Genomic DNA, 27,677 nt, shown 5'->3' with positions numbered 1-27,677 from the left:
TCACTATGGCTCGCTCGCCAGTGCTCCCAGGACTCTACCAAATCCGTTACCACTTTATTGGTAAAAGGAGGGTGGAGGGGAGGTGGGGAGGGGACAGAAACCCGTGCACTTGAACCCCCCGTTATTGCGTCTCGCTGTCACTATGGCTCGTTCGCCAGTGCTCCCAGTACTCCACCAAATCCGTTACCACTTCAGTGGTAAAAGGAGGGTGGAGGGGAGGTGGGGAGGGGACAGAAACCCGTGCACTTGAAAACCCCTATTATTGCGTCTCGCTGTCACTATGGCTCGTTCGCCAGTGCTCCCAGTACTCCACCAAATCCGTTACCACTTCAGTGGTAAAAGGAGGGTGGAGGGGAGGTAGGGAGGGGACAGAAACCCGTGCACTTGAAACCCCCTCTTATTGCGTCTCGCTGTCACTATGGCTCGCTCGCCAGTGCTCCCAGTACTCCACCAAATCCGTTACCACTTCAGTGGTAAAAGGAGGGTGGACGGGAGGTGGGGAGGGGACAGAAACCCGTACACTTTAAACCCCCTGTTATTGCGTCTCGCTGTCACTATGGCTCGCTTGCCAGTGCTCCCAGTACTCCACCAAACCCGTTACCACTTTAGTGGTGAGAGGAGGGTGGAGGGGAGGTGGGGAGGGGACAGAAACCCGTGCACTTGAAAACCCCTATTGTTGCGTCTCGCTGTCACTATGGCTCGTTCGCCAGTGCTCCCAGTACTCCACCAAATCCGTTACCACTTTAGTAGTAAAAGGAGGGTGGAGGGGAGGTGGGGAGGGGACAGAAACTCGTGCACTTGAAACCTTCTATTATTGCGTCTGGCTGTCACTATGGCTCGTTCGCCAGTGCTCCCAGTACTCCACCAAATCCGTTACCACTTTAGTGGTAAAAGGAGGGTGGAGGGGAGGTGGGGAGGGGACAGAAACCCGTGCACTCGAAACCTTCTATTATTGCGTCTCGCTGTCACTATGGCTCGCTCGCCAGTGCTCCCATACTCCACCAAACCCGTTACCACTTTAGTGGTGAAAGGAGGGTGGAGGGGAGGTGGGGAGGGGACAGAAACCCGTGTACTTGAAAACCCCTATTATTGCGTCTCGCTGTCACTATGGCTCGTTCGCCAGTGCTCCCAGTACTCCACCAAATCCGTTACCACTTTAGTGGTAAAAGGAGGGTAGAGGGGAGGTGGGGAGGGGACAGAAACCCGTGCACTTGAAAACCCCTGTTATTGCGTCTCGCTGTCACTATGGCTCGCTCGCCAGTGCTCCCAGTACTCCACCAAATCCGTTACCACTTTAGTGGTAAAAGGAGGGTAGAGGGAAGGTGGGGAGGGGACAGAAACCCGTGCACTTGAAAACCCCTATTATTGCGTCTCGCTGTCACTATGGCTCGCCCGCCAGTGCTCCCAGTACTCCACCAAATCCGTTACCACTTTCGTGGTAAAAGGAGGGTAGAGGGGAGGTGGGGAGGGGACAGAAACCCGTGCACTTGAAAACCCCTGTTATTGCGTCTCGCTGTCACTATGGCTCGTTCGCCAGTGCTCCCAGTACTCCACCAAACCCGTTACCACTTTAGTGGTGAAAGGAGGGTGGAGGGGAGGTGGGGAGGGGACAGAAACCCGTGCACTTGAAAACTCCTATTATTGCGTCTCGCTGTCACTATGGCTCGTTCGCCAGTGCTCCCAGTACTCCACCAAACCCGTTACCACTTTAGTGGTGAAAGGAGGGTGGAGGGGAGGTGGGGAGGGGACAAAACCCGTGCACTTGAAACCCACTATAATTGCGTCTCGCTGTCACAATGGCTCGCTCGCCAGTGCTCCCAGTACTCCACCAAATCCGTTACCACTTTAGTGGTAAAAGGAGGGTGGAGGGGAGGTGGGGAGGGGACAGAAACCCGTGCACTTGAAACCCCCTATAATTGCGTCTCGCTGTCACTATGGCTCGCTCGCCAGTGCTCCCAGTACTCCACCAAACCCGTTACCACTTTAGTGGTGAAAGGAGGGTGGAGGGGAGGTGGGGAGGGGACAGAAACCCGTGCACTTGAAAACCCCTATTATTGCGTCTCGCTGTCACTATGGCTCGTTCGCCAGTGCTCCCAGTACTCCACCAATTCCGTTACCACTTTAGTGGTAAAAGGAGGGTGGAGGGGAAGTGGGGAGGGGACAGAAACCCGTGCACTTGAAAACCCCTATTATTGCGTCTCGCGGTCACTATGGCTCGCTCGCCAGTGCTCCCAGTACTCCACCAAATCCATTACCACTTTAGTGGTAAAAGGAGGGTGGAGGGGAGGTGAGGAGGGGACAGAAACCCGTGCACTTGAAACCCCCTATTATTGCGTCTCGCTGTCACTATGGCTCGCTCGCCAATGCTCCCAGTACTCCACCAAATCGTTTACCACTTTAGTGGTAAAAGGAGGTTGGAGGGGAGGTGGGGAGGGGACAGAAACCCGTGCACTTGAAAACCCCTATTATTGCGTCTCGCTGTCACTATGGCTCGTTCGCCAGTGCTCCCAGTACTCCACCAAACCCGTTACCACTTTAGTGGTGAAAGGAGGGTGGAGGGGAGGTGGGGAGGGGACAGAAACCCGTGCACTTGAAAACCCCTATTATTGCGTCTCGCTGTCACTATGGCTCGTTCGCCAGTGCTCTCAGTACTCAACCAAATCCGTTACCACTTTAGTGGTAAAAGGAGGGTGGAGGGGAGGTGGGGAGGGGACAGAAACCCGTGCAGTTGAAACGCCCTATAATTGCGTCTCGCTGTCACTATGGCTCGCTTGCCAGTGCTCCCGGTACTCCACCAAATCCGTTACCACTTTAGTGGTAAAAGGAGGGTAGAGGGGAGGTGGGGAGGGGGCTGAAACCCGTGCACTTGAAAACCCCTATAATTGGGTCTCGCTGTCACTATGGCTCGCTCGCCAGTGCTCCCAGTACTCCACCAAACCCGTTACCACTTTAGTAGTGAAAGGAGGGTGGAGGGGAGGTGGGGAGGGGACAGAAACCCGTGCACTTGAAAACCCCTATTATTGCGTCTCGCTGTCACTATGGCTCGTTCGCCAGTGCTCCCAGTACTCCACCAAATCCGTTACCACTTTACTGGTAAAAGGCGGGTGGAGGGGAGGTGGGGAGGGGACAGAAACCCGTGCACTTGAAACCCCCTATAATTGCGTCTCGCTGTCACTATGGCTCGCTCGCCAGTGCTCCCAGTACTCCACCAAATCCGTTACCACTTTAGTGGTAAAAGGAGGGTGGAGGGGAGGTGGGGAGGGGACAGAAACCCGTGCACTTGAAAACGCCTATAATATCGTCTCGCTGTCACTATGGCTCGCTCGCCAGTGCTCCCAGTACTCCACCAAATCCGTTACCACTTTAGTGGTAAAAGGAGGGTGGAGGGGACAGAAACCCGTGCACTTGAAAACCCCTATAATTGCGTCTCGCTGTCACTACGGCTCGCTCGCCAGTGCTCCCAGTACTCTACCAAATCCGTTACCACTTTAGTGGTAAAAGGAGGGTGGAGGGGAGGTGGGGAGGGGACAGAAACCCGTGCACTTGAAAACCCCTATAATTGCGTCTCGCTGTCACTATGGCTCGCTCGCCAGTGCTCCCAGGACTCTACCAAATCCGTTACCACTTTATTGGTAAAAGGAGGGTGGAGGGGAGGTGGGGAGGGGACAGAAACCCGTGCACTTGAAAACCCCTAAATTGCGTCTCGCTGTCACTATGGCTCGCTCGCCAGTGCTCCCAGTACTCCACCAAATCCGTTACCACTTTAGTGGTAAAAGGAGGGTGGAGGGGAGGTGGGGAGGGGACAGAAACCTGTGCACTTGAAACCCCTATTATTGCGTCTCGCTGTCACTATGGCTCGCTCGCCAGTGCTCCCACTACTCCACCAAACCCGTTACCACTTTAGTGGTGAAAGGAGGGTGGAGGGGAGGTGGGAGGGGACAGAAACCCGTGCACTTGAAAACCCCTATTATTGCGTCTCGCTGTCACTATGGCTCGTTCGCCAGTGCTCCCAGTACTCCACCAAATCCGTTACTACTTTAGTGGTAAAAGGAGGGTGGAGGGGAAGTGGGGAGGGGACAGAAACCCGTGCACTTGAAAACCCCTATTATTGCGTCTCGCGGTCACTATAGCTCGTTCGCCAGTGCTCCCAGTACTCCACCAAATCCGTTACCACATTAGTGGTAAAAGGAGGGTGGAGGGGAGGTGGGGAGGGACAGAAACCCGTGCACTTGAAAACCCCTATTATTGCGTCTCGCTGTCACTATGGCTCGTTCGCCAGTGCTCCCAGTACTCCACCAAATCCGTTACTACTTTAGTGGTAAAAGGAGGGTGGAGGGGAAGTGGGGAGGGGACAGAAACCCGTGCACTTGAAAACCCCTATTATTGCGTCTCGCGGTCACTATAGCTCGTTCGCCAGTGCTCCCAGTACTCCACCAAATCCGTTACCACATTAGTGGTAAAAGGAGGGTGGAGGGGAGGTGGGGAGGGACAGAAACCCGTGCACTTGAAACCCCCTATAATTGCGTCTCGCTGTCACTATGGCTCGCTCGCCAGTGCTCCCGGTACTCCACCAAATCCGTTACCACTTTAGTGGTAAAAGGAGGGTGGAGGGGAGGTGGGGAGGGGACAGAAACCCGTGCACTTGAAACCCCCTATAATTGCGTCTCGCTGTCACTATGGCTCGCTCGCGAGTGCTCCCAGTACTCCACCAAATCCTTTACCACTTTAGTGGTAAAAGGAGGGTGGAGGGGAGGTGGGGAGGGGACAGAAACCTGTGCACTTGAAACCCCCTATTATTGCGTCTCGCTGTCACTATGGCTCACTCGCCAGTGCTCCCAGTACTCCACCAAATCCTTTACCACTTTAGTGGTAAAAGGAGGGTGGAGGGGAGGTGGGGAGGGGACAGAAACCTGTGCACTTGAAACCCCCTATAATTGCGTCTCGCTGTCACTATGGCTCGCTCGCCAGTGCTCCCAGTACTCCACCAAATCCGTTACCACTTTAGTGGTAAAAGGAGGGTGGAGGGGAGGTGGGGAGGGGACAGAACCCTGTGCACTTGAAACCCCGTATAATTGCGTCTCGCTGTCACTATGGCTCGCTCGCCAGTGCTCCCAGTACTCCACCAAATCCGTTACCACTTTAGTGGTAAAAGGAGGGTGGAGGGGAGGTGGGGAGGGGACAGAAACCCGTGCACTTGAAACCCCCTATTATTGCGTCTCGCTGTCACTATGGCTCGCTCGCCAGTGCTCCCAGTACTCACCAAATCCGTTACCACTTTAGTGGTAAAAGGAGGGTGGAGGGGAGGTGGGGAGGGGACAGAAACCCGTACACTTGAAACCCCCTGTTATTGCGTCTCGCTGTCACTATGGCTCGCTCGCCAGTGCTCCCAGTACTCCACCAAATCCGTTACCACTTTAGTGGTAAAAGGAGGGTGGAGGGGAGGTGGGGAGGGGACAGAAATCTGTGCACTTGAAACCCCCTGTTATTGCGTCTCGCTGTCACTATGGCTACGGATTCTGGAACCCGCCTCCGGCTGGTGTGTTCAGCGTTTTTTGCGCCTGAAACCGAGGGAGAGGAGGAGACGAGAGCGCGAGAAGACGTCAGAAGGCCGCGCTCTGGTTCGAATGATTAGGGGGTAGACTCTCAAAGCTAGCCGCCTTTGTCTCCACGGCACTCGTCGAACACGTTCGAATGAAAAATCCGAACGCCGGACGCAGGCGTTCAGCGTTCTAAAGGCTAGCCCACATGGTGCGTTTTCCAGTGCGTCTAGACGTGCGTCTCAGCTTGGCGCGCGCGCTAAGCCAGACGCGTGCGCCCAGTCAAACCACACGCGGCGCTACCGGGCAGCGCTTCGCGTCTGCGTTTCCGAAGCGTCCGCCCAACGTAGCCAGACGCGCTTGAGAAACAAAAGCAAAGCTGAAATAGGAGTCGCGCGTTAAATAATAGATGCATGCCGTAATATTTAATTTTATTAATATTAAGCACCATTTTTATTACAGCAATTCCAATTATGCTCAATATCTCTTATTTTCATCCTTTTTATTCCGTACGCCTCATCCACCTTTAGGTATGCCCATTGGCATCACCATCTCTCGCGCCAAAACGCTGGCCGCTACAGATCAGAGGTTGCGTTGCTGCTGTTATTGCCGATAGTGTCAATTTATTACCTTTGTCTCTCGGATTAATATATTACTTTTAACAAAGCTCTGTGACGCGGACAAAATGGAGCGCGAGCTGGACGTGCTTCTTTTGCGCAAGAGGCTCGTGCTCTTGCAGCTGCTAGTTAAGAAAAGAGCACAAGTAGAGCGTAAATGGTGGGTTCGCCCAATCTTCGAGAAGCGAAGCGAAGGACTTTACCATACTGCGGTAAGCTCCTCTCACGTGACTTATGAGCATTCGCATGCATAACACTTTGTGATTTCTTCACTTCAGATGAAACGTATGAGAGACGGCGACGTCGACTACTTTGTGAGGTTTTACCGCATGACGCCTCCGACTTTTGATGAACTGCACGACATGGTGAAGGAGGACCTGACACGGCAGTTCTTCATCCGTGAGCCGCTTCCATCGGAAGAACGCCTTGCGATTGCCCTGAGGTATCGTATTCTCAGAAGCTGCCTCTATTGTTTACATGTGGGTCAGATATTCCCGTCTAGGGTGATAGCCATTTCTTTGAGCCTGCCTGCGCGTAATGTGTGAAAAATATGGCAATGAAAACTTCCCATTCGCATCACATAGCCCTTCCAACGAACGACAGCTAGCGACGAAGGTTACAATCAGTCAGCCAAACTTGCGTAGACTGGTCATGTGAAGTAAGATGCATCAATGAAGCAAGCAAAGGTTGCACTCTGTATTTCATTCTGTTCTATTGAAGCTACCTATCATCTGGCCAACAGATCAAGGACGTGGCCCTGCTATACAGGGTTGGGCTGGAAACAGCGCGACAGGCAGTCCATGTCACGTGTCGGGCCCTGTGGGAGAGGCTGCACCAACCATTCATGAAGGTATGTTCTACTAACTTGATGTGATATGTTTCACATTTCTTTGTAAATAGGAAAAAATTAAAACATGGTTATGCTTGAAGCGAAAAAAGTCAGCGACGTAGCTCTATTGATAAAAATTTGTAGTCATTTATAAAAATGCAAACAGGTGGGTTTATCAACTTACAAAGAAAACTAACAAATCTACTACAGATCGCAACCATGCTAACACGAACAAAACTTTGAGAAAGTTGCAATTCATACATTATTGTTACCATAATTACTCAGTTGGAAAGGATACTCGGTGAGAGATCCGACAAGAACCTCGAGAAAAAGCTTAGTACGTCATATCTGCATCAGTGCTTCGAGTCCGGGACCTCCTCCTCCAATTTCGGCAGGGGTTGGAGACCCTCCCGTTGTACCCGAGGTTACTCTGTCTAAGTCCTGCGCTTGGGGAACAGAGTCCTGGTAAATTGTAAGAACACATAGCTGTAGATGTGTCGGTTTAATGTTTTGGAAAAAGAACAAATAGAGCCCCCCCCCTCCCCCCAAAAAAGCGTTACTTTTTAACTTTTTTTTAGCAGCATTGTGTTTCGAAGTTTGTTTGGGGGGTTGCGGGAAGGACTACAGTCGGGGAGGCACAAATGCTGAAAGCATGTGTGTTTGTGCACCGAATGTTCTGCCAGAGCACCAGCGCCACGGTGTTCATTTTCGTTGCCTGCGGCGCCGCTATCGTAGTCGCTCTTCTATTAACACGCACAGATAAGCAAGCGCCTAGACATTGCATACCCTCGCAGGCGTACATCATCTGTACATACAAGTGCGTGCATCCACAATATGGATGAAGAGGTTCGTCTCAAGGGTGCTTTTGCTAAACAGTTTCTCAGAAACCACTGCAAGAGACGGCGGTTGTTGTTTTTTTCTTTTCTTTTTCGATTGCTTTACACAACGAGAGTAGGCAATTTAGAACTTTGCCCGTCTTTTGTCCGAACCTGTCGTGACGTTTCCCTTCCTTTGCAGCTTTGGCACATGGTTCTGTTTACTGTTGCTTGCCATTTTTATTTTTAGTCATGTTCAATATGTGTGCTTTCTCACAAAAGCACAAAACGATAGAAGGGATTTTTTTAATGAGCTGTTTATGCCCACAGATTGATTAATCCAAGTAATAATAGCAGAAAAAAAAATAAAGATGCTTGCTTTAGTGATTATGAAGCACCGTAGTCAACATGTGTAACAGTGGCAAGCAAGCTGCCATGCCGCGCAACTTGTGAGCTATACATATTGGGCGAAAATACAGCGGGCCTCAGCGGGTACGTGAAAATTAGCATCGGGCCGGGCAGGCTGTCTAAAAGAGCTAGCGAACCGCCGGGCGGGGCTGGGCTTAAGTGACATGAACAGCCTGTACCTGTGCTCGAGCTAAGAGAGACCCCCCCCCCCCCCCCCCCAGACTGGAGGGGGACTTTAAGCCCTCTCTGCATGTGAAAGAAAGGAACAAAATGGACATGAACAGGATGAGACGTCTTTCTAGGTGCTTAATTTTCCCCAGAATGTAAGCATTTCATTTCAGCAAAAATACTTTCATAAGAATCGATAGATTGGGTTGCTACATTCCATGATACAACGAAGTGCCGAAAACACTTTAAACAAGAATGTTTCGCAACTTCATTTTGTCCTTGTAACTTGCTTTTCTCCTTGTTTAAAATTTAGTGACCTTTATTGTGTGAAGCATGCTTCTTCTTTATCACATACCCTCTTCTAACATGTTTCTCTACTCCAGTCTTTATTGGAATATGTCAACAATCGCTCTTTTTGATCTTGGCTGTGGGAACCTTCGTATTTTTGTATGGCCACTTGTCACACTTCATAGGGCATGTTAGGCTCCACTAATGGCTTCTCTTTCTAGCCTCCTACTGAGGCTGAGTTGGTGGAGATCGCGGAGGGGTTCAGGCGGAGGTGGCAGTTCCCCAACTGCCTAGGAGCTGTCGATGGCAAGCACGTCGCAATCACCTGTCCCAGGGACTCTGGCAGCGTTTTCTACAATTACAAGGTGTGTATCACAAGAACAAGATGTCTAAATAAATCATGTACAAATTAGAGAAAGTGGTAAGGACAAGACAAACTATGAAGTGGAAGAAAAAGACACAGGGGGGTTACAGCTCAGCGTCATTTTTGAAGAAGGGTAATATTCCTGCATCAGTTTTTGAGAAGAAGTCTGTGAAACCTCTCAACTCACTCTCTCTTGAATGCGTGGGTAACGTTGAAAAAATAAGGAAGACTATCGTCACTATCCTGAAGGATGATATAAATTGCCTGGCGAGACAGTGAACCAAACAAAGATAATGTTAAGTTTAAAGCTTCACCCTAAAGAACACAAACCAGGGTCGCTAATCTCGTCAAGCACAACTTTGTGCCCAAAGTTTGCGGAACGCGCTAATTGGACTCGCGCGACGCTGACGTCACGCCGAGCAAGGTGTCAATCATTCGAACGCTCATTTCTTTGAGAGAGGCAGAATGTAGCGAAGTTCATCGAGTCGCGCGTGAGGGGCGCGAGGAGCCCGCTGACTGAACGGCTTCGCCGATGACGTAGCGCCCGTTTGTTATTACATCCCTACTCCAAGCTAAAATTAATGCTTTGCAGATTGTCCCTAGGCGACCGACTGACGCTCCAAATCCCTCCAAAGTTTGTGTTAAAAAAAAAAAAAAACCTCGTTTGTCGAAGTTGTCGCTGACGTCAAAGTGATGTTTCCGAACTTTGCGAGAGCCGTGGTTTGAGCTCGAGATCTTCGCTTCGGATCGAGGCGAAGTTCAACTTTGTCAACATGGTGGTGCCATACGCTCCGGCCGAGCTTATCTTCCGCCATCATCGGCGTCGCTACCGAGACCACCGGGGACGCCTTGCAACTCCCCGACGACGACTTTCGGCCACAGTACCGGCTATCGAAAGCCGTTGCGCGTTGACTCTGCGACGAGCTTCGTTCAGCGCCCGGACTTCGAGGCGGCCGACAATCGCGTGTATTATGACCGTGGAACCACAAGTTCTCTGCGCGCTCCGGTTCTTCGGAACCGGTGGCTTTCAAGGCATGGTGGCGACTGACGAGCACCTGTCAGTCTCCCACATCACTGTGAGTCGGGCTGTCAGAGTTTTTGCGGCTGCCATCGATTTTTTCTGTAATATCCGAAGAGGTACTTACTAATAAGTTGGTATACAATTCAGAATGTTGGAAAACAAACAAGAGCCGTTATAATTCTAGGGTAGGGTCGAGTCTCCCGGCAGCCGGCAGAATTATTCTCCCGAAATTCTGCTGGCAGTCGTTGCTTATTGGCGGTCAAATCAGTTCATCGAACGCGGTGTCATTGACAGATTGTTTCATCGGCACGCGATGTAATCACATGAAAGAGATTTTCTTCAGTTAGAGGTATATACACATTCAACATTTTCACACCTTTATACATGTAAGTGGGGTGTCCCATAAATAACCCTCTAATAAGTGTATCAATAGACCTTATAAAAAAAATGTAAACCTCACACCTTTAAAAACTCGTAATTTTTTAAACACGTTCCTTAAAACGTGTGATAATGCACTACACCTTTTTAAGATGTAAAACTACAATACCCCTTCTTGTCAGGCACGTAGCCAGGGCGGGGCCGGGGGGAACCATAAGGCCCCCCCCCCCCCCCCCCCGAAATCTTCCATTTGCTGAGGCCTCCTCTCCCCCCTCCCCCTCATAGAGCACTTTGTCATGGCCGCCCCCCCCCCCCCCCCCCTCCCCTTGAAACAAAATCCTGGCCACGTGCCTGCTTCTCGTCAAGGTGTAATTACCACAGCACATTTCTTTTTTGGGGTGTACACAGTGACCCAGGACACAATAAAATGACTGAACAAATAAATTACGTAAACGAGTCGCCAAAGAAGCGCGTTGCTTCTTGGCGAGTGTCGAGGCAATTTCAGCCGAAAACCGGCTTCAATACTGGCCGGATGTACGGTTTTGCGCCTCGTCCCGACATCCGGCAGGTATGGGTGTACCAATGCAAATAAACGATTTATGTCTAATAGCACTGGCACCACTGATCTCTTAGTAGGCTGGATCGCGGATATAGGCCTGTATTGCTGGGGTCGAGCGGCACCACCGGCAGTCATTGCTTGACATGAGCTAATGCATGCTATAGGAGAGACGGGAAAACTCAATTTTATTACGTTAGTAGGTTGTTCTCAATAATGAAACGGCTATCGTGCTTCCCCAAATAACAGTTAATATTGTGGGCAAGAATATTAAACGCGTTAGAATACCAATCTTGTTTAAATAAATGTTGTGTGGTTGAGGGTGGAGGGCGACTTTGTTGGGCGTTAACTGTGACAAACTGAAACTCGGAGCGTGCCGTTCAGTCGCTGAACGCGCCATTTATTTAGCAACCGAAGCAAGCGACTTCGGTAAAATCGGTGGTCCTCCGGGTCATTTTATTATTCAATTTTCGAAAGTTTGACGAATGTCTATTTGATCTTTAAGCACCTGATATAATCGTCGCAGCACGTCATAAAATACTCGCCCTCGAACACCGCATACAAGCTTCCTATTTTTGCGTGTTTCTCCCTTAGACTTGCGTGTATTGCCTCATGGTGTAATACGCCAAAACAGCAAGGACGAAACCGAAGGGAGAACTAGACAGGACGCGGCGTATTGCCTGTTGTCACGCAATAGCCGCGGTGAGGCCTGAGACGGGCTCCCGATCCGCGATCCAGACTTGCACTGTGAGAGTTCTATTGCATTGCACCCACGGAGTGCTGCACGGAGAACAGGCCCCTAACGAACTTGCCGAATGCACCGAGTGCAAACTGGTGCTGACGCCGTAGGTGTTGTAGAAAAGTACCGACCTCAAACCGAAACTAGCGCCTTTTTGTTCGACGTGATGGGTGGGCATGCGTGAGCGCAGTCGCTGCCATCGTTTATCTACAAACTTTGGTTGCTGCAACGTGTAACTTATGTTTGCGATGACTTCCAATTAAGGAACTCGGCTGTTAGAAATATCTACAGATGGCGTAAGTTTCCGAAACCAGCTGACTACAAAACAGCATACACTTGAGAAAATTGATGGCACTGTACGCGCAAGAGCTTGCTTCGTTTTAAGCATAGTATTATGAGTGAACCACTGAAAAGATGCGGCTTAAATCTAGTTCTTTCGAACATCTAACAATACGTTTCGTGAGACTTTTTATTTCCCTTGTGAGGGCATTAAAAACGACAGCTTTCTCAAAAAAAAAATAAAAAATACGACGGGGCAAGATAGCTGCCGTTCAAATATGACTTTGCGTGAGCCTCGGGCAACGTTTCCATGTTTCGCCTTCCCGGACGCTGAGTAAATGCCTCACGGGTTTCTGGCAAGGGAGCTTTGTCGAAAATGTTCCACTTTTCACCCGCACATACATGATGCGATATCTCGCGGCCTCTGCGTTTGTCCTGGGCCTTTCATTAAACGCTGGTAGGTTTCAGCGTCTGCACGGCAAGAAAGTGACTCAAATGTTGCAAATAAAACACGGGTCGTCGATTCCCCCCTTCGTGAAATATCAGACGCTTACAATTCAAGCTCGCGTTTGGGTTTGTGGCCCGCGGGACGCGATTTTGAGCAGAAAACCAACTTTTTCTTTCGGTTCCGCTGTGCGAATGCCGCATCATATATCAGACAAACTCTCGTCGTCTGCTCTCGCTCCTTGCCTGGGCGAGGCATGACGGGATTGTCGGCGCTAGAGAGCTCAAAGACAATGTACAGCGAGCGGCTTGAACGCTCGCCTCCCCGCGCTGTCTCGTGCTCTCGTGCACCGCCTAGGGATTGCGGGGGATTTTTCGTCAAAAGTTGCGAAGTTGAGCGCGCGCAGGGAGGAGGAAACTTTGCGGCGTTCTTATGGTCACTCCTCACGCTACGTCAGAAAGCGAAGAATGTTTTTCTCCACGAGTTTAGCTAGCCAGAAATGTCTTTCCGCGCACGTAATCAACCAAAATAAAATTTGCAGTATATTGCCTCTAAATTTCTCTGAGGGCACAATGTAGTGAGTCTGGAAAAAAGTCTTGTGCTAACAAATTGAGAACTAATTGCTGTTAAGATGTCACCCTCTTGCTTGTGTCATATTCTTCTGCTTCCAAGTTTCTCTTTTCCTTACCGCAGCCTCGGGTTCAGATCACATTGATTGCACTCATTGTGCGACTTATCCGTGGGCAGTTTGCCTGAGACAGTAAGGTTTTACACGTGTACAGGCATTCCACGACCATATCCCTTACCCGACATGTGTAGAAGAGTTTTTGGAATTTACCACTGTGTCGTGTTGCCTAAACTCAACGTCCAATTGCGACACATTATGTGTGTCTTTAACAAATGCAGACCTAAGATCTATCGGTATACTACTGCTCCAGCCAAGCACATAGCCAGGAGTTCTTTTTTGAGGGGAGGGGGGAGGCCCATCGTTGTCAGTTCGGCCTGGGTGAGGGAGAGGGCGTGCCATCAAATTTTGCAGGTGGTCCCGAGAACCCTGGGCCTCGCCCCTGGATATGCGCCTGGTTCCAACATCAGCCTCCACTGTGTCTGATGCACACTTCTTTGATGTGCACAATAATCTCGTGAGTCTCCGTCCACCATCAGGAGGCTACTAATTTACACAGTGACATTTGCCGAGTACTGTGGCCGGCAATATAAGTCTGTTATTTCAAGTACTCTTCAAAACGCATGGTATTTAGCATAGTTTCTCTGCACAGTGAAATTTCACCTCAAATCGAGTCTGTAGTGTTCCGGGCCGGACGGCCGCGGAAGGGGAGAAACCCAGACAAGAACCCGACTGTGTGCCGATCCGGAAGAAAATGAATTTTACTTGCCTCGTGCCGTGCTGTACATAGACAAGGTGGTGGCGCCATCTCGTAGAAGGCGCTACAACTACGACTTGTCACAGGGTGTTGCTGTACGACACTACATCCACTCCCCCCTTAAGAGTTTATGTGCTGCTTGCACAACTCACATTAAAGCAGTCCTGTCTGCACACGGAAACAGTCGCTGTCTGCAAAACACTAGCAGTCACTGTCTACACAACACTAGCAGTCACTGTCTGCAAGGTACGAACAGTCACTAAACATAGTCCAGAAAACGTTGTGGTGGGCGTCGCTCTCTAGAAGATCGTCGCAGCACGGGCTCTCCGTCGCCTTCCTGGCCATGCATCGGTAAACTCTGTTCCACCTGTGGCGCTTGAAGTTCTGGTTGCGCACTGACCGGTGACTGGGGAGGTGTGCCCACTGGTAACGTGGTGGGAGTCGACCCAGACGTGCCAGGTAACTCTGTGTTGTCATACCAAGGAGAACTCTGCAGCAAAGAGTCTTGGTTCGGCCATGACTCCCTGGGCACTGCCGATAATTTCGACCCATTCCACGTCCGTCCGTCTTCTAGAAGAAACGACCAACGCCCAACGCGCTTGAGGACGTTCAGCGATGATCCGAAAGTGGGGGTACCTTTTGGGCCATGAACTTGTCTTCGCACTCTCACATAGTGACCCACCTGGAAGCTCGGGGCCTTAGCAGCGCGACACCGGTCGGCATATGCCTTACTCTTGGCCTGTTGGTCTCTCACTCTCTTGCGAAGGCGACGCATCTCCCGGGCAGGGTTGGAGTCGAGCTCAGCAGTGGGAAGGCCAACGACGTCAAGTGCTGTCCTCATAAGGCGTCCGTGGAGCAGCACAGCAGGAGCCAACCCTGTGGTGGAGTGTGGTGTAGCCCTGTAGATACCCAGATACTCGACGACGGTAGGCTTGAGCGGACGTTCTTTTAGCAGCACCAACTGGATATACGACTTTAGCACCCTGCTGAACCTCTCCACCAGGCCGTTTGCCTGGGGGTGGTAGACTGACGAGAACGAGTGCTTTATTCCTCTTGCTTCGAGGAACGTCTCAAACTCTCTTGATGTGAACTGTCGGCCATGGCCGGAGACGATCTCTGTTGGGTAGCCTTCTCGTGCGAAGACGGTAGACAGGAAATTCATGACTGTCTGAGATGTGATGTCGCTGCAGAAGGCGACCTCCGGCCATTTTGAGTAATAGTCCACAACTGAGATGGCGAACCGGCAGTTTGCTGGTGCTTGCTCGAAGGGGCCTACAATGTCGATGGCGACCTTGCTCCAAGGTCTTTCGGGCAGAGGCACTGGCTGGAGCGGTGTTGACGCTGTCTTGACACTCTTGTCAGCAGACTGGCAGAGTGTACAGCTGCGAATGGTGCCTTCGACTTGCTTGTCTAACCCAGGACACCAGAACTTCTCTCGAAGGCGCCTCTTTGTCTTTACAATCCCAGGGTGGGACTCGTGCGCATTCTGGACGAACGTCGCCGTTAGCTTGGCCGGAATTATGAAGCGTTCCGAGCGCAGAAGCAGACCGTCGACCACCGACAACTCGCTGCGGACCTCATAGTATGGGACCAGGTCTGCAGTCAAGTTCTTCCGAGCAGGCCGTGCCGTCTGGACACAGTGCATAACGTTTTGCAACGTACCATCCGCCTCCGTGGCACGTTGCAGGTCTTCCCGATGCACAACGGATGTCACCAGGGCCACGACCTCTTCTTCGATTTGCTCTCCCCCTTCAGTGCCTGGCGCTGGTAGTCGAGAAAGGGCATCTGCCACTTTGTTGTCGGAACCACGACGGTACTCAACCTTGAAGTTGTAGCAGAGTAACCGTGCTGTCCACCGTGCGATGCGAAGAGGACGCTGTCCCGTGCTTCGTGCAGAGAGCAGGGCCACTAAGGCCTGGTGATCCGTGAGAAGAGTGAACGGACGTCCCCACAAGTATGTGTGCCACCTCTCGCAGGCCCACAAACAGGCCAAGGCTTCTCGCTCACCTGCCGAGTACTTCCGCTCGGCTGTGGTCAAAGTCCGTGACGCGAAGGCAACAGTGCGAGTACGAGGCCCGTCGACCTGCTGTAGGACGGCACCCAGGCCATATGCAGAAACGTCTATGGCAACTACGACAGGGAGCGCTGGGTCGAACATACTCAGCACTTGGTGGGAGGCGAGCAGTCTCTTCACCCTGGTGAAGCTAGCGTCCGCTGCGGCATCCCAGACGAAAGGAACACCTTTCCGCAGTAGTCGGCGCATCGGCTCTACGTCCTCGGCCAACCTGGGGACGAACCTGGCGTAATACTCAACGAGGCCCAAGAAAGAACGCAGCATGCCAGGCTCAGACGGGACGGCTGCATGGGCGATCGCGTCGACCTTGGCCTGAAGGAGTGCTATGCCTTCAGCGCTGACACGATGTCCGAGAAACGAGAGGTCAGATGAGTTGAAAACGCACTTCTCATTGAGCTTGAGTCCGGCCTTGGAGATCCGATGAAGAACTTCGCGGAGGTTTTCGGTGTGCTCTTGCGGAGTCTTTCCGAAGACTATTATATCGTCTATGTAGCAGAGGACGCCACTGCAGCCATGCAGAATTCTTGTCATCAGCTGCTGGAACGCAGCTGGGGCCGATGCAAGTCCAAAGCAGATTCTCTTGAAACGGAAGAGCCCCTCATGGGTTATAAATGCCGTGAGGTCTCTACTGTCTGGGTGAAGCAGGACCTTGTGATATGCAGCTGCCAGGTCCAGTTTGGAGAAGTGACGGGCTCCACTGAGGGCGTGCAGCAGTTCTTCCGTATGCGGCAAGGGAAAGTTGTCAATGACTACTGGCTTGTTGGGTTCCCTGAGGTCGACGCAAAGACGGATGCTGCCGTCTTTCTTGCGGACGACGACGACTGGGGAGACCCATTCGGATGCGCTGATTCTTTCGATGATGTCGGCAGCTTCAAGACGCTTCAGCTCGTCGGTGACTTGCTGCTGCAGAGTAAGCGGTAGACGCCTCAACTTCAGCGCGACTGGAACAACAGACTGCTTGATCTTGACCTTATGCTGCACTCCCTTAGCAAGTCCCAAACCCGGTGAGGAAAGGTGACCAAACTCTGTCGAGAGGGACGCTGGTAGACCACGGCTTGGAGTAACCAAGGTCGGCTTCACGGTGCCTGAAGGACAACTAGAAGGTGTGGAGGCAAGCGTGGCAGCTCTCGGTTCTGCAGTGGTGTAAAAACAGCGAAGTTCGGCGCCCAAAATCTGAAGACCCAGAACTTTTACGGCGTCCAGGCCTATGAGCGATGTTCCACTGGGCGTGACGTAGAAGGTCAGCAGGGCCTCTTCTTTCTTGTGTGCGACACGTGCACAGAAGGAACCACGCACAGGAATCTTCTGCCGTGAAAAGTCCAGCAGGGTAACTCGCGGGCTGCTCAGCTGTACTTTGTTTTGGAACAGGCTCCGGAAATGCTCCTCCCCGATGATGGAGACAGCAGAGCCGGTGTCAATGAGGAACGCGACGACACGCGGCGGCGACGTCGAAGCAAGTGGCGTCACGCGGACGTCGACGTAGACTCCTATACGCTTGTCGGTGTGAACGGAAAGAATGCTGAAAACGCTCGCTGCGTCCTCGTCCGGCACCAGTTCATGAACTCGAGCTGAACTTCTCCCTCGGTTGTGACAGGCGCGTCGACAGACTTTCTGGAAATGGCCGCGGCGTCCGCATCCGAAGCAGGTACGGCCACGTGCGGGGCAGCGAGACGAGTCGCACGTTGATGTGCCGCAGTTTCCACATGCAGAGGAACCGTTGGGGCCGGAGTACGGAACGACGCTGCCGGAGTTTCGTGACGCTGGCGTGCGTGCAGGGCGCGTGCACGGCGATCCGCGTGATCGGCTGTCAGAACGACGGCTCCCTCGACCGTTGCGTCTGGTTAACTTCCGTCCCCATGGTGCTTGCGACGTGACGCGACGGACAGGGTTTGCGAGGGCTTCAGACTCACGTGCAGCCTGCTCGCGAAGCTGCGCAATTTCCACTGTGCGGTCGAAAGTCAGCGTGTCTCCTTCGAGGAGCAGTCTCTCACGCAGACGCGGGCACGTGATGCCGGCGACGAACTGGTCGCACATGTTTTCGTCGGCTTGAGCGGCGCTAACAGTTCGCGGAGCGCAAGTGCAAAGTCCGCGGCTGGCTCACCGGAAAGTTGGCGACGCTCGCGGAACCGTTGTCGTTCCACCCGGACGTTGCAGCGGGCAGCGAAGTGACGTGTTAGGGTTAAGATGGCGGCGTCGTACGGGTCTGGCTTGTCTGGCCTGCTGCTCTATCCTGCCTCGTCGGCTGTTGCGGCGGCGGCTGGGAAGCGCGTCAAAAATGCGCTGTCCTTCTGGTCCCAGGCAGTGCAGGAGCAGGGCTTGCCGACGGATGGCGAGTTCGGCGTCGGCTGCGGAAGCGCGTCAAAACTGCGGTGTCCTTCTGGTCCCAGGCAGTGCAGGAGCAGAGCTTGCCGACGTGCCGGGGGCAGCTCGGTGTCGCCGGAGGCGAGCAGAAAGTTCTCGAAAAGTCGTAACCAGCGGGACCATGGCACAGCTGGCGTGTCGGGCGTGGCGAGGAACGGTAGCGGAGGCGCAAGTCCCGTGACGTTCATCCTCGTCGCCAGTTGTAGTGTTCCGGGCCGGACGGCCGCGGAAGGGGAGAAACCCAGACAAGAACCAGACTGTGTGCCGACCCGGAAGATAATGAATTTTACTTGTCTCGTGCCGTGCTGTACATAGACAAGGTGGTGGCGCCATCTCGTAGAAGGCGCTACAACTACGACTCCTCACAGGGTGTCGCTGCACGACACTACAGAGCCGTTGAAATATTTTATGGGAAGCTCGTAGCTGGTAAAGTATCACATTAAGTTTAATTTAAGACGGGGCAGTCTAAAGGCTTGTCTAGCCTGAAGGTGTTGCAAACTAAGAACATGGAACTCGGTGATGTTGTCCTTACAGTGAATGCTTTGATGAACTAAGTTGCCCTACTTTTGTTTCAGGGCACCTACTCCACAGTCCTGATGGGTGTGGTAGACAGCAAGTACAAGTTTGTGCTTATTGACGTCGGTGCAGAGGGACGACAAAGTGATGGCGGCATTTTCAAGGCCTCCGAGATTGGTCAGGGCCTAGATCAAGGCACACTCAACCTGCCGAAGCTGGGAGTGCTCCCAGGGTGTAAAAAGCCACGCCTGGCACCCTACGCATTTGTGGGCGACGAGGCGTTTCAGCTTCGCACCGACTTTCTCCGCCCATATCCTGCGAAAGGTCTTGCTGATGAAAGGAGGGCCTACAACTACAGACTCAGTCGAGCTCGGTAAGTTCATACCAGAGCTGTATATGGGGAGAATTTGGCCAGTTTATGATCTCGCCGCCATAACGCCCCCCTCCTAAGTGAGCCAGTCAGCCTGCGGCGCAGAGCGAGAGGAATGAGCGCATGCGCATGAACTCCCGGCTGCTCCCAGCTGCGCGGGGAGGGCCACCATTTTCATTCATTCCTCCGGCGGAATGAATGGGATTGACATCAAAATTTCGGTTTTCTCTTTTGATTTGGCAGGCTCTGGCAAGAAAATGATATAGTGTTATTCCTCAGCGGCTTAAAGAGCTAACGAATAAAGTTTCTCTATGTTTAGACGCAAACTTTTATTCAGGCGAAAAAGAAATAAGCCCGTAGTAGACAACTTGTAGCCTCAACAGTGCTTGGCGCGCCGACAGCGTCGCATCAAAACCGCGGTAGTCTTTTCCTTGCTCCCTTCTTTCTCTCTAGCTCCTTCGGCATTCTCCTCCCCTTCTTTCACTTTTCTCCTCTCCAGCACCTTTGTCGCCACACCCACTGGCCAGATTCTCCCCACATACGGGTCTGGTTCGTGTTGCACAATCAAACCACCAGACAGAAAATTGTGGTGCAGTGCATGTTTTGATAACTGCTATAGATAAGAAGTTGGAGTCAAGATTAATGAAAATCTTTGCACTAAGACAAGCTTGCTAAATTGGTGAAATCTCAGCACGTGAACACAGTCTTAAAAGGAGACTGAAGACAATTTGCATGTTCTATTTAAAATTGAAGTATATGTCAGGAGTTTCCCCGGCTATGTTGACCATGTTCTAACCGAAACTGAACTTCCGTCTGGCACAAATCATGAAAGCAGTCCTCTTAATAATCATACTGTGAGCAACACTTCTCGGGGTATCTAGTGACCGGGAAAACGGGGAATTGTCAGGGAGATTTGAACTACCGCGAAAAATCAGGGAATTGTCAGGGATATTGTAAAAAAGCGAGCCCAGTCAAGGAAAATGAGACGGCAATGCCATCGAGTTCCCTGAGCAAAGACTTGAGGACTGGAAGGCAAAAAAATAGGCAATAAGTTCTGCTTAGAGCGGAGCGCGGGCTCTGCTCACCCGGTGCAGAGTGCACTACCCGATGCAAATGAAACGACCGACAAATCTAGTCCGAGCCTTGGATTGGATTGGATTGATGGAGCAACACTAGGCGCCATTCAGTTAGAGCTACTAGATTCAGGCCGTGTTCCAAAATTTACTCAATCTTGCTCCAGGGTAAAAGTTTTGTACCTTAGCGTTCTATAACCTACCCGCGTCCAGCGCATTTCAATCGGCGTTGTCACGTGACACAACCCTCCGGAGTAACTCGGATCCATTTGGGTAAGATTTGGAACACAGCCATAGTAACAAATGAAAAAGCCGCAAACCCCAATCCAAGCCAAAAGTATCCGAAAGTGCATCTGGCGGCTTTGCCGCCATTCGGTTATTGACGTGCATAGTTGAGCTTCGTGTTTCCGGAAGCAGCCTCTTCACTGCAATGTCTGCGGCAAGAAAATGCTTGTTCAATCCAGACTGGACAAACCCGAATATTTCGGAATATGCAATTTGGATCAAGCCTGTGGAAAATTATCCTCACAGTGCTCAATTTCTTGTGTTGTAATTGTCTTGTATATTTAACCAAATTGTTTTATATATTTAAGTGGTCAGGGAGTTTCGCCTGAAATTGTCAGGAAAAGTCAGGGAATTTCAAAATAATAATTTGCTAGACACCCTGCTTCTATTTTGGGGGACGAAAATCCAGTTAGTTTTGATTTTGCCAGTTTATTTGCAGATGCAGGCACAGGAGTTAACAAAAAGGAAAGTGACATGTTTCGGCGTATTGCAAGTCCTGAACATCTTGAGAGTGGGCTATCCAAGGAGGGTATAAGTACTAGTAGGGGGCACATTGCAATATGTATGAAGCCCAGTCATAAAAAAGTTTAAACAATGTTGTGCCAAACTTGACCCAAGATCTCTCTGGCAATTGGTGCACGTGACATGTCACGTGCGAGACGGATGGTTGATTGTAGCAGGATTCCTTGCAGGCTTGCGCGCGCTCCGTCCGGTAGGTTTTATCAGATCGAAGGCTAGATGTGAAGCAAGCAGATCCGTCCGGTAGATTGCGTCTTGAGCCGATAAGTGAGGAGGGTAAGGAGGAAAATGAGAAAGGCGAGGCGTCAAGGGAGCTCGGCTTGTGGAGGCTACACGGCTGACGTCATGCCCCATCCTACCCTTCTAATCTTCCAATCGACAACACTCGTTTGTCGATTGTGCCCAAGCACTGCAGACAGTGCCAACAGGGCAAGCTGTCTTGAATTTTGAATTTCAATGACCTTGGTCACACTGAGCAGGATGCCGCAGATGACCTCAAGCTCGGCATACACCGGATGTGCTCAACTCGGGAGCTCATCACTGCGCAAACTTCCACCTCCTCCTCTAATTTCACTATCTTGAGTTTAGCGCTCTAGCAGCCTTGTAGTCTACTACGAGGAGGAACTTTTTTTACCTCGCGACTACAGAAAGGTGCACCTGCCTTGCAACAGAAGTTTTGCCATCTTTTTTTTTTCTTTTTGCCCCCAATAGTATTACTTTTATAACTGCCTCCTGTGAAGTGCTCAACACATTTAAGAAACTGTCGTAGGATTTCGTCATAACTACATAAACCTTGCAATGATTTTGTGAATCGATTTACTCAGGTTTCATCATACGCATTTTTTAGTCCCAAGTCTGTTTCATAAATTGCTTAGAAGTGCATGCAGTTTCCATGTTTAGAACATCTGTCAGTGTTTCACTATTCCTTTTATTCCAGTGCTATTGTGTGCACACTAATCACTTTAATAACTTCTGTCAAACAGGAGATGTGTTGAGAATGCCTTTGGGATCATGTCCGCCCGGTAGAGAATTCTGCTCCGGACAATCAACCTCCTGCCAGAGAACGTCGATTACACCATCAAGTCCTGCTGTGTCCTGCACAACTTTCTCTTGGTAAACAACGAACACCCAGCAGCCTATGCTGGTCAGGACGACAACATGGGAAACCCCACGGCAGGAGGGTGGCGCCGCGAGATCTCAGACTCAGCGAGGGAATTGCTGTTTCCGCTGGAGGCCACATGTGCACGGAACTTTGGCGATGATGCAGACTTCGCCAGGAAGATCTACATGTATTATTTCTGTAGTCTTGCTGGGGAGGTTTCCTAGCAGTGGGACCAGCCTGGCGTGAACAAACAGGTTGCACGAAGCAACCTGCGAAAGCTCGGAGTCCATGTCAACCTCATGTAAAATTTCGAGTCAAGTTCACATTTATTTGGCAAACCTCAGAAGACACAAAACAAAATATTAACAAGATTCTTAACTTTAATAAACACAATAGACCATTCGCAATATCCCCCAAGCGCCCTGGCCCGTGCTAGAGGAATCATGGGAACGGTGTCCCTTCAGCTCCTTAGTGATCGGTAATTTCGACCCAATTTATGGTTACATAGCTTTTGAGCGTAATTCGGAGTCACCCTGAACAAGCGCCCGATATACCCTAAGGCCTTATCATATCGCTCTTAAAATTTCTCAATGTCAGCGTTTTTGACACTGTGCATGCTGTCCACCCTTCACCTTGGACGGGCTGCAGAAATCTCTTGCATTATTATCATTTTCGTGATATTAAGTTTAAAACTTTAAAAATGCTATAAGCCCCACTGACTCCGAGCTAAATCCTGGTTTTTGTCGTTGTGAATTGTCGGCTTTTTAAACCATTGCCGCTAAAACAACAATCACGAGAATGATAATATTGCAAGAGATTTCTGCAGCTCAGCCAGGTTGAAAGGTGGATCGCATGCACAGTATAAAAAATGCTGACATTCACGAGCAATTTTAAAAGTGATACGACAGGTCCTTGGGGGTAGGGTGATTCCGAGTTGTGCTCAAAAACTGTGTAACCATGGAATTGGTCAAAATTAGCAATCACCAAGGAGCTGAAGGAACACCGTTCCCATGATTCCTCGAGTGCGGGCCGGGGCCCTTGCGAATATAGTAAATGTTCTATAGCAAGAATCGTACATCACCAGAAAATATCGTGGTAATTAACAGTACATTTCTGAACAACAAAATTGCAGCATAAAGTGAATGTCTATACTCGTCGCCTCTACAGCTGTAACAAAAAAAAGAAAGGATGGGGTTGCATGTTCAGAGATAACATTTTAGCCTATCCGTTGAGTGCATGTGCCACACGGCAATGACTAGTTAATTCGACTAACCATGATTATTTCAACTAACCTGTACATGCAGCACCAAGTCCCGATTACATCTCTATCCAGTTGCTTCATTAGTAAGTTGCTGTTTGAAGGCACTTAGTAGATGCTGTAGGTATATTGATTCACAACAACTTGTCAAGTTTACATATTTCTCACATTGCATATTTTGTTTTTAATTTTGTATTGCACTAGTTGTATCAATGTATTTGAATTCTTGAATAAATATTCTGTATATAGATGTAACTTGAACATATCACCATCTTTGTAAATTGCCTGCTGCAGCAGTACAGAATCCACGACTTATAATGTCAACAGTAACAACGTACCAGGTACATATAATCAAAGTGAAACTCATAAAAGAAGATTAGTCTTGACAACTTTCATTCCTAGAAATAAGATACTGTTAATAGTATGAAAACATTGCTTGGGCACAATATGCTATGCAGCAATCTTACCAAAAAAGAAAACAAAGCTGTACACAGGTAATGTATTGCACACAACAGCCTCATGTCTGTAAATGCCCTGCAACTGTAGACTAAATGCACTGAATGTTACATTCCACTATTGCACCCCCAGTAGCTTTTAAACATTAAAAATAGAACAAAATTAAATCAGGTACCCTCTTGGCAGCGCGAAGCCCCACTACAGACAGGGCAATTTACAGATCCTCGAGCTGAAACACGGAATTGCTGGAATTGATCCGGCTCGATGCCACCTAGCAAGGAACGGCGGGATTACCGGAAAAAAATTGCCCCATCTGAAACAAGCCTAAGTTATCTAGTCCTGGCAGTCTTCGATAGCCTGCAAGATGTTTTTACGCATTCTTAACACCTTGGATGGATGAATAGATCGCATTGGATCGCACAACGATAGGGCAAAGTATTCATGAGCGTCTGGCTTCTTCTGGCATGCAACACTAGAACTTATATTTTGGAGCTCCGTCAAGAGCGGGTCATGATTGCTCTTTTTCCTTTTCTTTTGCGGCTCGTTCGTAGCGCCACTGGAAAAAGCTGGAGGGAATGGGCTTCCCCCCCCCCCCCCCCCAGACTGGTGCTCCTCGTCCACTTCATACACTTCGACAATGCAAGCCTCCGGCTCCGGCCCATCCGCTGCTGCACTTTCGTCTAAATAGGCCCCCTCGTTCACCGGACGGATGAAGTCGTTATTAAACGATGTGCTAGATGTCTTCGTGTTTCCTGACGTGCTGTTGATTAAGGAGAAAAAATATTAGTTTAATAAAACAAACAATCAGTGCCACACATCAGGGGCATAGCCAGGAATGTTTGGGTAGGGGAAGGCTAGGCTCACTAGTGCAGTGAACGATTGTGTGAAGCACTTCGGCAGATTTCGCTGAGTTAGCATGAAAAATGATCATAGGTCACTGCACACCGCTAAATATAGCCTCATTTTATTTCGTTCTTTCTGTACCTTTCATCACACTGAGTATTAACCAGTAGAAAGTTCACATTGTGCAGGAAGCTTATGCTAGCCGAAATGTTCGATCGGCACAGCTACTACGCAGCTCCAAATCTACTCAGACCTTAGTGTATCAGAACGTCACTAAAAGCGCCGTAAAATCGCGTAATTATAATAATGATCATGTTTATTTGCACTTGGATGCCGGTGACAGCAGAAAGACCGAAGGGCCATACCAGAGGCATGCACACGTGGAATCTGAGTGGCGATCTATTATTTGAGGACAGCGAAGCCTGGACGGCTATCAAATAATTTAATCAAAGAACACTATCGGAGAATTCGCAGTGCACGCATTACCTTCGATGCTACAGGGTATCTAGCACGAAGTACATTTGTTCAAAGTGTGGCCACGATATCGGGTCTTCGACGTCGTCGGCGCCGGCACCGCTCGTCCTGGTTTTTTTCATGTCGCGCAGCAAGCGCACCAGCTTGTCCCGGAGGGATCTCCAACGTTTCTGGACTTTGTCCAATAATATAAAAAGAAGACTCAGATTGAGGTGGGCACTTTCGTTGGTGAAAGTTAGGACTTACCGCGATCCTTGTCTCCCGGCAGAAGGAGATCGCCGAGTTCACTCCAAATTGCCGATTTTTTCTTTGTATCCTTGTAATTCTTACATTCCGGCCGCCAGAGCGCAGGACGCTTTTCTACTTCGCTAATTAGGCGTTCGTTGTTCACCGCCATTCTCGCAAGGCCGTGGCAAAAACTACAACAGTCCTACAGTGGTGAAAACTGAAGAAACTTCAAACGCTGCTTGCTACTAAACACGGCCGTTCATTGGTTGTTGCCTGCTGGACGCAGCGGGAGACGCGCCGCCTGGACGCAAAATATCTGGCTCCTCCAGATACGCCGGAATGCGCCTAAAAACGCTGCGTTCCGTCCTTGCGCCGCAAGTGACGTCAAAGCGCAGGCGCAGACGCGACGCAGACGCGGAGAAAGACGCACCATGTGGGCTACACACTAAACTTTTTTACACCCCTTAGGGGTGTAAAGCACTTGTCCCAGGACGAGCACCCTTTGAGGGTGCAAACGGGCACCCCTGTACCAAAGCACCCTATAGGGGTGTGAAGTGTATAGGGTGCTAGGTGCAATGCACCCCAATCCAAGGGTGCTGATGCTGATTTTAATGGGTGCTCGATGATGATTCATTCTAATCGAAATAGACTTTTGTAAAACAAAACTTATCTTATTTACACAGATGATCTCGTTACAGATGAGCACTTAGCCAAGCCGACACTTTGTACAGGCAGGCTGGCACTAAAAGTGGACTATTATCTAAAATTAGTTGATTAACTTTTTCAATTACTGGTTCGACAGCTGTTTCGAACTTGAAGACAATCACCTCCTTAAACCAGTCAATTTTTTATAAATCCTGAAATGAGCACACAGGCCAAAAAAAAAGAGAAAATATAATTTCACCAAAGGCAGCGGTAATGTAGCGGTCCAGAAAGTACTGTATCTCACAACCCGTTTTGTGTGCAAGAATCTTTCTCAATCGTTTTTCTAAGGTTAGTGCTCATCTCACGAAAAATAAGCTGGTCTAAGGTGACTGCCCCATTTTCACAATATCTGCTGATGTCATCAAACCAGTCACTAAAAAGCTAATCCATGGATTTTATGCAATAAGTCCACTTTTAGCTGTCATCTTGCCTCTATAAAGTGTCTGCCAGGACCACTATAACTCAACTGTAAAAAGATAATTTGCATAAAACTGAAGTTTTATTTTACAAGAATCTGTTCCAATGAGAATGAATCACCCTGTATCTCAGCACCTGTCAAACTGGGTTCAGTATACCAGGTATGGCAACCAGAAAACCACGAAGTATGCAGACCAGATAAGTGATGAAATAAGGAGATGCAAAAGTACAGTGCCAGCATAGGACCTCGTTACAGAAACTGGATTCATTATTTGATATGTGTGCAATGCATCGGCACACATGCTACTTGAAGCAGCTGTGCCTAGATGCACTGTCCGATAATGAAGGCAAGATGTGCATGGCAGAAAAGGTAATATTTCAATGTGAAGCTTAACTTATGTGCAAACGGAAGTTGCAGGAAAATCTTGCGTGATTTAAGTTTTAGTTCCCACAAAATTTGGAAGGAAAATAAAAAAATATCCCAGAATTTGTTCCATGGCTAAAGCTTCTGAATTTATTAATTGCTCGATGGTCTTAATACTCGTATACTAGAAAAGATCAGTGGGAGATATTCTCAAACATCATATTAAAGAAGGAGTCTGCCACCAATCTCAATGTGTCATTAAAAGTGTCCAATTGTCAAACTGCCAAAACAGAAGTGTGATATGCATCACATGCATGATCAGCACTTGCTCATGCAAACTATGCAATGTGAGAAAGTGTATGGTACAAACATAAACAACAAGGAGCTTAGCTTTTTCAATCCCGATACTTGGTCCTTGCATCCCGCTCTGGCTCGTCGGTCATTTGCCTTGCATATGAGGTGGTTACGAGTTGTCATACTTGGTATGCCGTAGTACCTTTACACATTCGCCCAAGGCATGGCGAGTGGCATCAGCTGCATACAAACAGCATGTGATTAAGCTGCAAGTAAATAAAAGTTGTTATAAAATGATAAACAAAAAACTGAAAGGAAAACTATATTAATAACTATTTATTGAGCTATTATGCGACCACAAAAAAATAATGAGGTATGTCCTCCACACACATATCAAAATGCAATACTTGAGGCATTCCGTCAAATATCACAGCATATATAGGCCTAGATGCTAGTAAAAATCGAGAAACAATTGGGGGGTTTGAGTCAATAAAAGCCAAATTAAATGAATA

At 49.7% G+C, this 27,677-nt stretch overlaps 1 protein-coding gene and 2 pseudogenes across 1 annotated transcript; 2 read left to right on the top strand and 1 right to left on the bottom strand.

The window, feature by feature from the left end:
* The first annotated feature begins 6,432 nt into the window (after positions 1-6,432).
* On the top strand, positions 6,433-9,305 carry LOC121048437 (protein ANTAGONIST OF LIKE HETEROCHROMATIN PROTEIN 1-like). Its single transcript, XM_040504770.1, has 4 exons — positions 6,433-6,596; positions 6,875-7,004; positions 8,884-9,027; positions 9,126-9,305. Exons 1-4 carry the CDS (start codon positions 6,433-6,435, stop codon positions 9,303-9,305), a joined length of 618 nt encoding a protein of 205 aa, XP_040360704.1.
* An 8,553-nt stretch (positions 9,306-17,858) lies between these two features.
* Positions 17,859-18,594, bottom strand: LOC120848904 (annotated as a pseudogene).
* A 263-nt stretch (positions 18,595-18,857) lies between these two features.
* The window catches only part of LOC120848420, a 77,304-nt pseudogene continuing 68,484 nt past the window's right edge, over positions 18,858-27,677 (top strand).

Source organism: Ixodes scapularis, unplaced genomic scaffold (genome assembly GCF_016920785.2).
Source record: "Ixodes scapularis isolate PalLabHiFi unplaced genomic scaffold, ASM1692078v2 PGA_scaffold1__304_contigs__length_218370807, whole genome shotgun sequence".
Lineage (NCBI taxonomy): Eukaryota > Metazoa > Arthropoda > Arachnida > Ixodida > Ixodidae > Ixodes > Ixodes scapularis.
This window is presented reverse-complemented; position numbering and strand designations above follow the sequence as displayed.